Below are 16884 nucleotides of genomic sequence, written 5' to 3' on the forward strand. Positions count from 1 at the left end.
TAACATATATAACCCCGTCAAAACTGAAAACCACATAAAGTAAGGGATTTCAAAAGCTAAAGCAATTCCCACTACAATAACAACCAAAATACACACGATCAAACCCTCAAGTACAAGCCTCAAAGTACAAGACAGTTTAAAACGAGTGTTTTTGGTGTTCTTGTAGTTGGGGAATACAAAAGCAATTGAAAACGTTATAACATATGTAACCCCATTAAGTAAAATATCATCAAAGAAAATATCGGTAGTTATAAAAAAAAATACATTGTACATACCATGAATTATACTAATATCATAATATCTAGTTAAAATATGCAGCAAATCGAACATCAAAACAAATAAACGGAAATCCCTCAAATCAAGAACGCACGGTCAATCTCAAAGTAATAGTTTTGAATTACAAAAAAACGACAAGTGGAGATAAAACACGAGTTTATGCCCAAAAAAAATTTAGCAGGGACCAGTGATGTTATTAGATAGATCTTTGCTACTGTTACTATTATTATTATCATGTTGAAACCTATTTGGAATTATAAAAAAAAAAAAAGTAATAGAAATCCCTACATGTAAAATAATACACAAGTAAAACCATATGTATATAAACCTAGGCGGATAATCAGCAGGCAATATTAACAAATATATATATATATAATAATAATAATAATAATAATAATAACAATAAGTACAAGAAATAATCACATATTTTAAAGATAAATAATATTCGGGCGTACCTGATGATTCTCAACAGAAGAAGTTTTACAGACATAATAATGAAGAAAGGATTGTGATTTTTGGAACAGACAGGAGGCGCGGAGTATGATTTTATTGAATGATAAAAGAAATATAAAGAGGAGGAGGAGCGTCTGATTTAATGGCCGTTGGGTTACGCGGGATGTTATGGCGGTGGCGAGCGGGTGGGATTACGCGTTTTGTAAGCTTTTCAAATTAGGGCTTTTAATTACGGAGGAACTTAGCTATTAAAAAAGGGATTATCATTTTTACAATGTTATATTAATTTTATTATTTTATTTTATCTATTTTTTATTATAATTGCTCTAATAACTTAGTAACCAATCACATCTCTTAATTTTTTTAAATTTTTAATTTTGACTTTTGTTGACTTTTTATTATATAAATTAATAAATATTTAAACATATAATTATATATATATACTAGAGTGAAGACCCTTGCGATGCACGGTTTGAATTTTATATTTTTGTCAAACGCTATATTAACGAACGTGGTTTCATCTTATAAACACAAATATAAAACTTGGAAGGCGTTGCCTTGGAACGGTATATTTACTCAGTCCACCGCACCCTAAACAGTTTAAAATCAAACTACAATTACCAGGTAGTCAAAGGAAGGGGCTGTCTTTGAACTGTTAAAACTATTGGTGTCAATATGATCACAGCAGTGGATTTATTCGCTTATGATTTCCAGTATCATCAATGCATCCCAACTTGGAAAACTTGTCAATATTATCATCAAATCATAAAATACAATTATATTCAATCCTAACACACAACCTCAAACACTTGGATGATAGTTTCTAAATACCTATCATCTTGAATTGAAGTTAATACTTTTACATCCTCAAACACTCTCTATACTCTGAAATAAGAATATTGGTTAAAGACAAACAGATATACAAATGCATATAAATCATTATCAAAGAATATGACTAACATAATACCAAGAATTCAAAAATCACTCTTCTAGGCATTTCATCAAACTCTTAAAGTGTAACCTTATAATATGGCACAACAAAAGCATTAAAAAGAAAAAAAACTCACAATTTTTAAGTACCTAAATTAGAAAAGAAGAGATGAAATAGAAACAGAGGAGTTTCAATCCAAAATTTTCATTCATTTTTCAATTTATAATAAATCAAAAAAATGGTCATAACCAAAAAGTAATGGTCATAAACCGTATCTGTTCTTCAATTATAGAGATGGATTGAAAGAACCGGTATGATAGTTTTTGGAAGAAATTTTTGAGTAATAATAGTGGGAAATTGAATGGGTTAGTGTGAGGGGCATCAACATTATAATTATTATTTGTTTGTATTTTTCAATTACGTAAATGAAAGGGTGGAGGCTGAGTTTATTTTTATAAAACCGATTGGAATCTTTTAGGTTGGGCTGATGAATTATAAGGAATATCAAAAGGTTATAGTTAATGACTTAAATCATTTACTTGTACTATTATTTTCATACTAATACCAAATTACCAATATCAAAATGGTTAAATTATAGATTATTAATCCTTAATACTCCTTTATATATATAATTAAGTAATTAACTAACCTCATTTAGTATCCTAATTAATGAAGTGCCAAAAAACATCAGGCCTTCAACTTTATATTACAATAGATATATATATAATTAAGTGATTAACTAACCTCATTTAGTACCCTAATGAATGAAGTGCTAAAAAACATCAGGCCTTCAACTTTATATTATAATATATATATATATATATATTGCCGGTAGAGTTGAGATAAAAAAGTAAAATGAGTATTTAATCTTCACCATCAAAAATAAGATTAATTTTTAATCTAGACCATCCAAAATAAAAGTCAAGACTATTGACTTAATATATTTTTAGTAATATGTTACGACACAACTCACGGCTAATTCGATTGAAAGAAAAGTCCAAATTCAACATTCATTTATATTAAATACTAATTAATATGATATCTTTATAAATGCTAACAAGATTTTTTTATGTCATTATAAAAACCACAAACATAATTATAAACTTCGTGCACATGTGATCAACAATCTAAATCTTCACATAATTGCATAACGGATGATAATCCATGCCTCCACACAATTATAAACTTGAAAATTACACATAAGTTATTCAGAAAACAATAAAAATTAATTTTCATGTAAAGAATAATCATCGGTTGGGCTTGATTTGAAAAGTTCTCAAAGGTTCTCGCAAAAAAAAAGTTCTCAAAATAACTTTTCAATATATATATATATATAAAAGTAGTAAAGTAATGGCAGTTTGTTAAAATAATATATTGATATTTAATAAAGTCTAATGGACATAAAATTTCAAGATACTTTGTGTGTTTTTAGTTTTTATGTTGTATGTGACATGTGAAACTTTACAGCTAGAATCACATTACATACAATATTATATTAATTAAGTAATAGTTATATAAGTAAACGTAAAGCCTCCACCTTGGTACTCTCCCATTCTGTTTCTACTCTCTAGTATTATCTTTCAAAAAACACACACACACTGATATCTGAGATTCCAACCATGTAACTATTATCATCTACAATTTGGAAAGTAACCATCCACCTCCAACCATCATCAAATAGGTAAAGTAGGCATACGAACCACTTTAACTTTTCCTTAGACTCTATTCAATCTGGAGAGTAACTATCCACCTACAATATGAAGTTTGAAACCCATAAAACCTTACGTCGTTCTTTCCCCCAAAAAAGTCAAACTTTTGTCAGATTGATAAGTCCCATTAAGACCGTTATATGACTGTTAAACCCGTTTTTTGACCGTTATTGACCGGACCTTTAAATTTACCCTACAACACCCTTAACATAACGGCAGCCCTTCGTTACCCTCCTTAACACCGTTATAACGGCTGTTAAGCCCATTATTTATAACACTACTATTGTGCAATAGTATCTTTTTTATTTGTCTGTGGATTTCCACTCTTAGATAACTAGATGGTAACCCGCGCGTTGCAGCAGTAACTTTTATAAAAAAATATTGGACCTGGTTAGTGATGTCAGTTTTTGTTTTAGTGTTTAAATTTATAAATTGTTGTACAAGTTAATATCTCAAAAACACACACACCTTAACCGACAGTGGACCTGATCAGATGTAGTATAGTTTAGTGATAAGAATAGGATCGTTCGCAGGGACGCATTGCTATACCTAATCTAGTAAAACATGTAATTCTATTAGTTGTTGGGGTTGTCACAATTTGCTAATAAACTAATACTGAAAAGTAAATATCCAGTATTACCGGGGCATGCCGTTTCTTAAGAAACAACGTAAACAATTGAAATAACCTAATAACAATAATTAAATTAAAATACGTGTTTGACATTTGGATCTCATTGTACAACTGAATACTATTCTACCCATTTGCTAGACTATTAGAAACTTAATCATGGCTCAGATTCTCGTTAGATTCACTTTGCCTAATTACTAGTGTTGTTGCTAGACTCATACTAACCTATAAACACATTTTCGTTAGATTCATTGTTTAAGCATTAATGACCTAAAGTTTGTGTTACTATTCATCCTTTAGTTACCCCGCTCCTAAGCCATTATCAGATAATAATTATCTCCGGTGACCACAATGCTCGTTTCCAAGTCAAATGATCGCGTCTGACGTTGTTACGTGTAACATCCCAAAACTTTTTGACGTTGACAGTTAACTTGTCGTTAATGACCGTTAGTAACTATGCATTTTATATGTGCTTACGTGAATTTAACGATCTACATGAGATATGTGTTAAAGTGATTTAAAGTAATGAAATTCAAGTTGATAATGATTAATAAAGCCAATTAATGTTCCCGATAAGATATAAGGGTCGATAAGTGTCCCCGTAAGCGTTAAAAGAGCCGTTAAGGGCCAAAACGGGTTGTAACGAAGTGCGTGTGCCTAGATGTAAGGTTTTGAAAATTATTCCACTATACATAATAGCTTATGCACGACCTAAAGGCTGGAAATCAGATCTAAACCCTAGAAAATTCTCACACACAAAACCCTAGGTTAATTCTTGAAGTTATAGTCGATTTCGGGGGATTTCGGAAGGGTTTTTGCTTGGTTTTCGATCTGTTGATCAACCCTACAGGTATTATATCATCAATTGATTATTGATTAAGTTTTAAAGTAAGTTTTGTCCCTGTAAATTCGACCATGAGGGCTGGGGTTGTTGGAAGTTGATGTTTTCGGTTAAAAACGACGTTTTCGTGAGTAAAATTATTAATAGAATTGATTAACTATGTCAAGATGCAAAGTTTAATGTTGAATAATGTTGTTTATATGTAAATAAGTGAATTCCAAGTGTTTAATTAGATCCATGTGTGTTCAGTTGTGTTTTTAAATCAAACGTTGCGGTTTCGAGTCGTTTTGATAATCAAAAGAGGGACTCATTTATGCAATTGATGTAAGGATCAATTGGTGTTTTCAATGAGTGATGTTGGTCTTATTTTAAGTGTATTTGATGTTCATAAGACTTGGAGATGTTTTAAAGTCGTTCGGGATGTGTTTGGTTAGGTTTTGAAGTTGTTTTTCACGTTTGCTCGTCGTAACTCCCGTTACGGTTGTGTAACTCCCATTAGCTGGATAATTGCGATAACACTTCCACTGTAACTCCCGTTACAAATATTCGTAACTCCCGTTAGGGACTGATTTTTGTAACATTTTTAAACGACCATAACTTTTGACCCGTAACTCCGTTTTTGACGAATAAGCTATGCACGGAATCGTGAGAGAGTCTATTTTCTAATGGTAATGTTTTTAAAAGATGATTATGATGTCAAGTTTCCAGAAAAGTCTAAGGTGTCTTTAAGTGTCTAGTTGACTTATGATTCATACTCATTATAGGTTGTCGGAAACACTTGTCAAGCACGGTAAACTCGATTGTGATTGTTGAGTACTCCATTGAGATAAGATACATAACTTTTCTCACGCTGGAGGCACAACAAAATGTGGTTTTCTATAAATAACCTCTTAATCGGATTATCTTATGTGTGTTGGGTTTTCCGGGTTATGCGGGAGGTTATGTGGTAATATATGCATGCTGAAATGATTTATGTTGATATGATGACGTTTAAAGTAGAAGTATATATGTGCATATGAAGTATGATGCTTATAATGACGTTGCTATGATATGTTTAAAATATGTGTTGTTTATATGCCTTAATGTTGATATGTGATGGCTTGTATGTGGGACTTATGTATGACATGTCTAGTTCACTAGATACACGTGGGAATTGCTATGAGTTATGCATGTTAGTGGGATTAAAAGTTAAAGTAGATGTGGGATTAATTAGGTAATGAATACCTAATGTTAAAGTAAAGTGTGAAATGTGGGAAATCGTTCTAGCCTTAGTGTTAGTGCGTAAAAAGTAAGAAAGATATAAATACGTGGGAAATGCTATAGCTAAATATGTGAGATTGACGTGGGAAGTGTTAAGCTTAACTCATACTAGTTGTAATGCTAGTGTGTAAGACGTGGGAAATCGTGCTAGATGTAATGCTAGTGCGTAAGACGTGGGAAATCGTGCTAGATGTAATGCTAGTGCGTAAGACGTGGGAAATCGTGCTAGTTGTAATGCTAGTGCGTAAGACGTGGGAAATCGTGCTAGTTGTAAAGCTAGTGTGTAATATGTAAAGATGTAAGACGTGAGAATAAGTCGATTAAGATAGATATATGAATATTTGAAAAAGATGTACATGTAATTTAAGACGTGGGATTACAAGGTGACGTGGGATTTAATAAGATGTGTTGAGACATGTGATAAGAACGATGCATAGGCACAATTAAGAGTATATGTCCTACATGTGCTATGCATATATGTGCGATATGTTTATGTGTGATATGTAAGATGTAAGATGAAGTCGGTTAAGCTGATTAAGATGATAATAAGATATGTGTGGAAGAAGTATATGTGCTTTACGTTGTGAGACCACCATGTGACGTGAGAATATGTGCTAATATGAATACGTGTGACAAGTTTATGCGTGATATGCCAAGATATGATATGAAGTTACGTTTAAGTGGTAAGTCTATGTTGATATGATATAAGATACTCATTAAGATGTGGGTATATGATAATATGATGTATATGTTGATATGAAATGAAATGTGATGCAATGTGGGAAAAGGGAAGTATGGGTTGATCTTTGATAATTGTGAATGAAGTGTAATGTGATCATGTTTTGATAAGTAAAATATGACGAAGTTTTATGAAAGTAAAATGAAGGACGTTTTATCAAAATGTGTGTATCTTACTTAGCTAATTTTATTAGCTAACACTTGCTTTTATGAAAATGTTGTGTCCTTCAGGATAAGCAGGTATGAGCTAAGAAAGGATTAGCTCGGTGAGATGGGTAGATGCAATAAAGAAGACTAGCATAGATTGTTGAATGCTTAGACTTCCCATAGCCTATGTTTCGGCTACAATATTTACGTTTTCGATGCATGTAATAATGAATGGCATTTATGTTTGTGCCAAGACTTGGATTTCATTTATATTGTTTTGATGATGCACGTTAGTAACACCATTTTATAAAGGTACCATCCGGTTATGGATGTGGAAGTTTTAAAGTGATCCTTTTCCGCTACGTTTTAAACACTATTTGGCAAAAGTTTTTTTGAAATCCAGGTTTTAAAACAACGGGTGTTACATTACGCTTCATGTTCTATTCATCCTAGTTACTATGGTTCTGGATCCCTCAGTTACAAGTGAATCGCCTCTTACAACTAGTTAACTAGTGTTTTCCATCCTAGCATATTAGTCCTAGTGTATGATCATAGACAACCATTAGATTTAAACTAATATATTCAGATATAGAACCGATAATAATATGAAGAACTAGTAAAATATGGATGTACGATAAACAGTAAAACACACTCCAACAGATTCTAACAAACAAAGTAAAACATTAAACGTCTACATGATGACATTGATCTAAACAAGTATTCAGCCTACTAGCCTAACATTATTAAGGAAATAACAAAGTCTGAAAAGATGAAAGACATTGTTTACCAAAAGAAAGTAAAATAAAAAAGTAGATCTAGACCAAGGATGAAGATCGGAAGGTGTTAGAAGCTCCAAAACCTTCTTGAAATCTGCAACTACAACCTAGGGTTGATAATGGGCGGCTAGCTCCAAAACAAGTATTATGTATGCATCATTAATAATAGTATTATAAGCTCTTTAACATAAAAGGACCAAACTATATACTAAAAGTGACAACCACCACCCTGATGATCACATGCTCCTACTTTTTTTTTTTTCATTTGATTTTAGAAAATCAAATTATATTCATAAGACGATCACCATAATCCTAGGTCAAGGAGCTTCAAACTTTTTATATAATATAGTCTATATATGAGAGCAAAAACATATGATCGCCACGCAGGAAAAAGATGACGTGACGTGCAAAAAGGTATGCCACATAATTTTTTGGAGATAAAGAATCTATTATCTACCAATAGCTCTACCAATATACATGTAACAAGGTGCTAAATTCATTCTTAAATAAACAAGAACCCTTAATTTAGCATTGATATGTATAAATGGATATGATATGTGGTTCAAAATCTGAATTACGTTAGGTTTAAAATCATCAATGTGATTCACTGTTCTGAGTCTGCGTTCCTCTCTGAACAAATGGTAATAATATATGGAAAAATATATGTTCCTCATTCTTCGAGGCAAATTCGATTACTAGCCCCCTTAAGATGTTGTTAAAGAACAACTGGAAGTGAAAATAAAACAAGATTTTGGAATGATCATTGGTTTGATGGTGGCAATCTCGCAACTCGGTTTAGAAGGTTGTATGCCTTGACACCATCTAAAGAATGTGTCATGTGTGATATTTTTTATAATTTGACATGAAAATCCGAATGACATCGAAATATTTGTGATGACATGGATAAACAAAAACTTTTGGCATTAAATAATTTATTTAATCAGTAAGACTTAATGAGCAATACAATAAGTATTTGTGAAATTATCAAGGTAAAAAAAAAATAAATGTTAATAAAGTGAAATTGAATATTTTAATTTATTAACAATTAATTAAGAAAATAGTATTTTAGATATATATAATTATAAAAATATATTTACCTGCATATTACGCAATACAATAATCTAGTTATATATAATAGAGATAGAGATAATTATGTCATTACAATCTCTCTTTATTTATATAATAATAGATTAAACAGTTTTAATTTTAAAAAAATTAAAAAAATTATTTTAAAGTTATATACAGACTTATAATTAACATACCTTTTCCTTAAAAAGTCATTCGGTACAAAATAGATATGCCTAGTCGGCTAGTCGCTTACTATCCCCAAATCTTTTCCGGTTCAAACCGGGTCAATACCCATATATCTCTCCGATAATAAACTTACATCAGCACATCAATATTTCCCATTTTTTTAGATTTGGGGGTCTAGGGTTTGTCTCAAAAAATTAAAACCCTAAATTCTTTTCGCAAAATCGCCTCAATTTCTCACATATTCGTCTTCATAATCCCAAAGGTATCATCACTCTTTAATTCCATCTTCTATACACACATATATACATGTATCCTATTAAATACTTCATAAAGTTTGAATCTTGAAAAAAAATCTATACTTGTTATATAATTTATAATATCTTTTAAAGGTTTTTTGTTTTTTTTACATGTTTAGGTGTAAAAGCTGTTGAATTTGTTAACTGAAAGTATAGCTATAGATACAAAAAGTAGGTTGGATTAACTGTAATGGAGATACCGATAAAGCCGATAGATCAATTATTGGAGAGGGTACTTTGTATGAACATACTTTCGTCTGATTATTTTAAAGAGCTTTATCGGTTTAAGACGTATCATGAAGTTGTTGATGAGATATATAATCAAGTTGATCATGTTGAGCCTTGGATGACTGGGAATTGTCGCGGCCCGTCTACTGCGTTTTGTTTGCTGTATAAGTTTTTTACGATGAAGCTTACGGTTAAGCAAATGCACGGTTTGTTGAAGCACACGGATTCTCCATACATTAGAGCGGTACGTTGTTATATGCTGCATATTATTTCTTTATATGCATTCTTTTTGTGTTAGTAGACATTTTTTGAGGGGTTGGGTTATTTGTCGTAATTTGTTTACGGATTCTATTTTTGTCTTCATAGGTCTTTAAAAGTTTGATTCTTGTCCCGTTTGTACCATTTCGTTGCCTGGTAATTTGATGAACACATGTAGTCTGTGAGAAAGAAGTAAGGAACAAGAAGCTAGTTTGATCTGTGACATACGTGTTTGTGTTTCTAAGAGTTTGTTCATAAGTAGACGTTTTGTTTTATTTCTTGTCCCGTTTAAGTCTTTTTATTACCCGGTGATCCTATAGCTGGTAAACATTGCTTAAGGTTTTTTTATTATCCCATTTGAGTCACTCAATTTATTTTGTTGTTCCATTTGAATCAGTTATAGTTTTATTTCTTCTCTTATTTTAATCAATAAAAGTTTATTCATGTTCCAGTCGAGTCATTAAAAGTTTTATTTCTTGTTGCATCTGAGTAATTTGTTAGTACCATGTAGGCAAGTATCTGATCTCCTGTTGGCAAAATGACCCAATTGGGACAAGAAATATTTTTCTAATGACCTAGAAGCATAAGAGGCACGTATTGGCTGTTTATATTGGTATCTACATGGGCGAAAAACCTTGTCTCCGTACTACAAAAATACATGTCTTTTTAATTTTTTTATCTTATTTTATTTATTGGACAAATACTTTTTTTTTGAGTAAGAACAGATTACCCAGTAAGAACATATTACCCTTTAAGGAAGTCATTTTTGGTATATAGGAGTAGCATGTACGTGATATATTGATGCATAGTCTTTTCAATACATCCTGATTTGCAAGTTGAAGAAGATTGCTAATGGTCAGGGTGATAGCAACCCAGATGTAGTACTTGCTTTTTTAAAATTGTAAAACATTGAGGTGTTATCTACATGGGCGAAAATCCTTGTTTCGGTTCGACAAACATACATGTCTTATTAATTTTTTTGATCTTTTTTTATTTATTGGACAAATACTTTGTGTTTTGAGTAAGAACAGATTACCCAGTAAGAACATATTACCCTTTAAGGAAGTCATTTTTGGGATATTGGAGTAGTATGTACGTGATATATTGATGCATAGTCTTTTTAATACATCCTGTTTTGGAAGTTGAAGAAGATTGCTAATGGTCAGGGTGATAGCAACCCAGATGTAGTACTTGCTTTTTTAAAATTGTAAAACATTGAGGTGTGAAGGTCTCGATTTGTTGGTACTAATAATCATGAGGTCGTTTAAGCATACGGCATTATACGCAAGGTTAAAATCAAGGCTCAGTTCCAACAACCATAGTTTTTTGTTCAGATCTAAAGTAGGAGGACCATGTGCATATTCCATTGCTTCATGACATTGTTGTAAGTTAATAGCTATATGCTATCTATGAATAAGCAACGTAAGATAGTACATTTACATTGTTACCTTGAGCTACCTTTATTCACATCATTGTTGTAAGTTAATAGCTATATGCTATCTATGAATAAGCAACGTAAGATAGTACATTTACATTGTTACCTTGAGCTACCTTTATTCACATCAATGTGTAGAAATAGAACTGTAGATAAAAGGTATGTTTTGCCAAATTAGCTTGGCTTTTGAGTTGTGTAGAAGTTAGAATTGTTTATTGAAAGGTTGTAGCTGTAGATTAATATGTAATTTGACACAAAAGACACCCAAATGTATTTATTAGGAACTTGTTATTGTGGACGGAAATTTTGGTAATTATGTTTTAGAAAGTTTCAAGCTTGTTTCTGAAGTATAGTTTGGGTAAATTTTTGTCTTGAATTTCAAGCTAAAGCTCTGTCAATCAAGTTTTTTTTTCTTTTCTATTTTTTTATTTTTTTAGTGGATCCTTATTTGGGTAATTTTAGTGGACCGTTTGGTAATTATGTTTTAGAAACTTTCAAGCTTGTTTCTGAAGTATACTTTGGGTAATTTTTTGTCTTGAATTTCAAGCTAAAGCTCTGTCATTCAAGCAAGTTTTTTTTTCTATGTTTTTTTTAGTAGATCTTTAACTGGGTAATTTTGTTTACAAAGCTCCAAACCTAAGTTTTAAAACTACTTTAAGGTGTATATTTTTCTATCTCACAACTGAAGCTTTTACCTTAATTAGGTTTTATTTGTTCATTTAAAGTTAGGGAAAATCAAATCTGCAGCAAACTTCAGGCGCCAGCAATAACAAATTTTTACATATTAAGCTTTTTAATTTATAAATGACCATATCCCCCCCCCCCCCCCCCCCCCCCCCCCCCCCCCCCCCCCCCCCCCCCCCCGGATTTACATGTTGCTGCAGCCAATATAGCTGCAGTCAACAGCAGGAATATAAGCCCTTAAAGTTATTGTTATTTATGTAAAACACATTTCAATAGATTCCAAAAGCTGCATGGCAAGCACATACAAAGTTCATGTTATCAATTCTGCAATTTAAAATTTTCTGTATGAATATTACTGGTTTTCATAAAAGGTTTTCTCTATTATTTGCAAGGGGATTTGGCAAGTTTCTCATAAACAGAGCTTTTAATTTATGTATGAACGGGCTATAAAGTATATACATGCAGGTTTTGATATCTTATATGTTTCTTCAGGTTGGATTTCTATACTTGAGATATGCTGCAGATCCGAAGTCATTGTGGGGCTGGTTTGAACCATATATCAAGGATGATGAGGTACTTCTTTTTTCTCCATGCTTTTAACTCAATTCTGTAGGTTATCGTGAGGTCGCTAATTTGCAAGTTTGTTACACATGTCATGCTTGAACGTTGGACACGTGATATTCATCTGAACATACATACTGCCATGCAAGAGGTAGCATATAAAACTAAGACCCTTCACCCTTGAGCAGTTTTCTCATATTTTACTGCAATTGTACTTTGTTGGGCACTCGCATTGAACATCACGTTTTGTTGTGACTTTATGTAGAATTTCCTTTTTGGAGATGATAACAGAGGATTTGGTCAATGGTGCTCATAGAAAGTAATAATATATTCTGATTTTGGGAGTGCTTGCTTGGCCTTAGGGGATGGGAATGATTATGATTGAAGGTGCTCGGTAGGCTATAATCCGACTATAACCTTCGCGCTATTACTCAGGATTGGGTAGTGGATTATTACCCAGAAAATTTGGGGGCTTGAGAATAACTAACAAGTTCCCATGCCAAAAGTGGGTAGTGATTGTATGCAGTATAAATCTTATACTATTAACATATAGGAAAATTACAATATTAATTATATGGTACACCGAAAAATATATGGTACACCGTACATATATAGTACATCGTACCAAAGCGAGCCGAAATGAGTTTACCCCCGTTGTAATTAATTTTGGAAATGGTGAATTGTGATCCCGTACTGTGGAACTATGTTGCTTTCCTTTATACCATTCCTTTTCGTAATAACAACTTTGAATCAGGCATACCCTAATTCCGGGTTACACATTTCATTGTTTTGGGGTTAGGTGGTCTTTGTTTATACCCTCTTGTTATTCCCTTTAGTTGTATTATATAAGTTACAAAAGTGAAATCTTCACTGTTACATTCCACTCCGGGCTTATGTATAGCTGTATAGGTTTATAAATGTGGCTGTTCTGCTGACTACAACCTTAACTAGCTAACTTATTAAAAAAAAGGACATTTTGGGGACCTTGCAACACTGTTGTGAGTGTTACGCAGCAAGCAACTAGTATAGTTTGAGGATGGGACTTGCCCATTTATATCCGTTTGCAGTCACAATGTGATAATATATCATAAAAATCCGAGTCCAGTAAGGTTTACTAAGTAGGTTCACTTTTGATAACTTTAAGCCTAGTAGTTGTCTAGGTAAGTCCCCCTCCCTCCTCCGGAGTTGAACATTGAACTTAAGCCTAGTAGTTGTCTATGTAAGTCCCCCTCCCTCTTCCGGAGTTGAACATTGAACTAATAGTGGGTTGAATTTTCGTAATTAAGAACATTATTGTTTACCTTTTGGATGTCTTTTTGTAGCATGTTTGCTATAAAGGGCTAAGGAGTTTCACACATTTCAGTATCAAGTACCAACTACAGACACATTTCGGTGTCTATAATGGCTCAAACATGTAGTGACTCATGTTGCATCATATGTTAATTAGCACAGAAATGGAACTTGCAATGCTCATTTTCACACGACTTGCATCTTTAAATCATTGCCTAAAGATATACTATATCCTCATGCTCTTTGGTGGGAACATGTAATCATTTAATTAGTTGAAGGGGTGGCTCCGTGGCTTGAACATGGTTTTCTTACTTGTCCATGACTTCAATCTCTAAATCATTAATGGAATTAGAAATATACGCAGATAGGATTTATATTGTACTCTGTTGAGTGTATGATACATTCTCTAGCTTTTTATAATACTTTTCTAATTTGATACGGATCATATGATATGTTGGATAATATAACTGTTTCTTTTCTTTTTTTTTTACTCGTTCAAGAGTCCGGGCAATAATGGAAGGATGTGGTGCGACTGGAAGCATACATAGGTAGCATTGCTTATGGTAGATGTTTACGTATTAGTTGTCCTAGGAGCCTCTTTTGTAGGCAGTTATATGCTAGTGTTGTCAGGGTCTTAGAGATGCTTTTTACTTTGCATTGGGTTCATTTGGTGCCGTATAGAACCGTTACATTTTATGGTTGAGTAATTTGAATTTCAGACATATTTGTTGAAGTCTGATTTTTATGGTTTTCTTGTTTGGTAGGAGTTCTCACCTGGATCTAATGGTAGGATGACAACTATGGGAGTATATGTGCGGGACCTACTTCTTGGCCAGGTCAGGTGCCAGCCATACTTCTATCTCATCTGTTAACTTCTGTATTTTACTCTTTCTTTCACAACGTTAATGTAGGTTTTTATTTGCAGTACTACTTCGATACACTCTTTCCTCGTATTCCTGTTCCTGTAATGAGGTCAATAACAGCAAACCTCGAAAAGCTGAAACTCCCCACTAAACATTGTGGAGTAACGGGGGAATCCACCCGTGGATCTGATGACATGGCACGTCGACCTCCATCTGTTAAAGCTGCTCTTTCGGTTTCTTTTGGTCAGCGAGCCCCTCATCGTGCATCCACACGGGATTCCTCCCCTGTTCGCCGTACTCTCCCGCCACCACCTTCCTATGACCGAAAGGATGGTGAAGATTCCCGTAGATCTCCGTCCCGCCACCGTAGCCAAAGCCGTGATCTACCCGACCGTGATTATTCTGATCGAGGCAGAGATCGAGGACAAGACCGAGACCGTGACCATGGAAGGGATAGGAATAGGGATAGGGATAGAGAAAGAGATAGAGATAGAGACAGGTATAGGGACAGGAGACATGACTATGATCGAAGGTCCAGGGAAACTACAAGCTATAGAGACCACCATAGAGAATCGAGTTCTCGAAGAAGTCGTAGCAGGAGCAGAAGTAGAAGCAGAAGCCGAAGTGTGCGTGTGGATCATCAACCGAGTCCAAACAGGGAAGAAACAAAAGATAGAACATCTGCTTCTAGTAATCTAGCCAAACTAAAAGACATGTATGGCGACTTGACCACTGACAAGGGTGATGCAACAGACGGTAGGGCTCCTGGTAGGAATAATGGGGCTGAAGAGGTCATTCGGCTTGGTGGTTCTTCTTGGAGGTAATCATGGACTGCTCATCTTGTCGTCAAAACATATGTATATGCCATGAATGGATGTATGGCATATGGTAAAAGAGAAGTTAATTTACTACAATGATATATGTTGCTCTCTTTGAGGTTAAATTGTTCACTGTGTACTGTATCACTGATTAGCTTATCAAATTTTTACTTTTGCATCTTTTTGAGCTTTCTTTTGGGGTTCAGATTTGTTGTATCAAGAGCTGATAATGATGGTGTGTTTATCATTTGACATGTTGAAATGTAGTTCTTTTAACATGCCTGTATATCAGAGTCATTTGCCGTTGTGAAAGTCAGCCAAGGGAAAGCACTTGTGGTAAAAGTGAAATCGATCGAGGCCGATGAAATCCTTTTTTTCACTCTTTTAAATTGAAGAAAGTTATAGCTTGTTCTGTAAACTTGATTAAAACAAAAACTAAACTAATTTAGCATAATCGATGTACATCAGTACATGACTGCATAAAGACACACTTGGGAGTTGGGACATCATTTTATTAGAGTCAGGATGAATTAGTTAAGAGTTGAGACTTGAGAACTTAAAATAACTTGATGCATAGCGAAACCGAACCAACGTTTACTCTAAAATCAAAAGAGGGAATGGAATAAAACGATTCAAATGACTTGTACGAATTGAATATTCACATTTTAATAATACGTAGGGAGGTTTTAGCTAAGAGAATCCAATTATTATATTATAGCCTAAATAAAAACTTTTCACGTTAACAGTAACTGTCCGCATGGCTTTTCATTAGTGGTTCATCACTTTTAAAATTAGATTTAATCAATTGTACGAGAAATATAATATATATATATATATTTTAAGACCACCTCTTATTTTAGGACTAACTAGGACCATTGATTTTTGTACACCATCATCATCTACTACGACATACAAGACTTTTTTGTAAAAACATTAAGACTTTCCAACGACGGACCCACAGAAAAATCATGTGTAAGTTAACTTACACATAAGTTACACATGTGTAAGTAACTTACACATGTGTAAGTTAACTGTGTAAGTTAACTTACACATGATTTTCTGGTGGGCCCGTCGCCGGAAAATCTTAGTGTTTTTTACAAAAAAGTCTTGTATATCGTAGTAGATCATGATGGTGGTGTGTAACTTTTGGACTTTTTTTAGTTGGTCTCAAATTATCTTTTCCATATATATATATATATATATATATATATTGCCTTTATTTTTTAAGCAAGTTAATTTATATAATATATATTTTTAAAGAACGTGTTTAGTTGCAGTTAGGAAATTGGAACACACACTAAACTGGCATTGGAGAAATCTCTAGTGCGTATGCTTTTTTCTGAATTTATCCATTGTGAACTCAAATGAAATCTCTTATAAAAGCAATGAAAATCGCTACATAGCATAACATTTTATTGCTTTTTCTCCAAAGCCGGTG

The 16884-nt window shown here is 33.2% G+C and overlaps 1 protein-coding gene across 4 annotated transcripts; it reads left to right on the top strand.

The window, feature by feature from the left end:
- The first annotated feature begins 9163 nt into the window (after positions 1-9163).
- Positions 9164-15638, top strand: LOC122585627 (pre-mRNA splicing factor SR-like 1). 4 transcript variants are annotated; one of them, XM_043757755.1, is made up of 5 exons: positions 9164-9275; positions 9429-9781; positions 12407-12487; positions 14530-14606; positions 14691-14818. In XM_043757755.1, the coding sequence occupies exons 2-5, from the start codon at positions 9500-9502 to the stop codon at positions 14731-14733; spliced, it is 483 nt and encodes a 160-aa protein (XP_043613690.1). In that variant the 5' UTR covers positions 9164-9275; positions 9429-9499; the 3' UTR covers positions 14734-14818. The 4 variants fall into 4 exon arrangements, with proteins under 4 accessions (XP_043613690.1, XP_043613687.1, XP_043613688.1 ...); XM_043757752.1 differs by having other exon boundaries at positions 9168-9275; positions 14530-14601; positions 14691-15638; XM_043757753.1 differs by lacking the exons at positions 9164-9275; positions 9429-9781; positions 12407-12487 and adding an exon at positions 12516-12626 and having other exon boundaries at positions 14530-14601; positions 14691-15638.
- Positions 15639-16884: the final 1246 nt, after the last annotated feature.

Source organism: Erigeron canadensis, chromosome 1 (assembly GCF_010389155.1).
Source record: "Erigeron canadensis isolate Cc75 chromosome 1, C_canadensis_v1, whole genome shotgun sequence".
Classification (NCBI taxonomy): domain Eukaryota; kingdom Viridiplantae; phylum Streptophyta; class Magnoliopsida; order Asterales; family Asteraceae; genus Erigeron; species Erigeron canadensis.

Excerpts from the sequence above, each read along its gene's own strand:
- LOC122585627 (XM_043757752.1), top strand. The coding sequence starts at position 9,500 with ATGGAGATACCGATAAAGCCGATAGATCAATTATTGGAGAGGGTACTT. Across the intron at positions 9,782-12,406 it reads ATTCTCCATACATTAGAGCG|GTTGGATTTCTATACTTGAG; the intron begins GTACGTTGTTAT and ends ATGTTTCTTCAG. Across the intron at positions 14,602-14,690 it reads GGGACCTACTTCTTGGCCAG|TACTACTTCGATACACTCTT; the intron begins GTCAGGTGCCAG and ends TTTTATTTGCAG.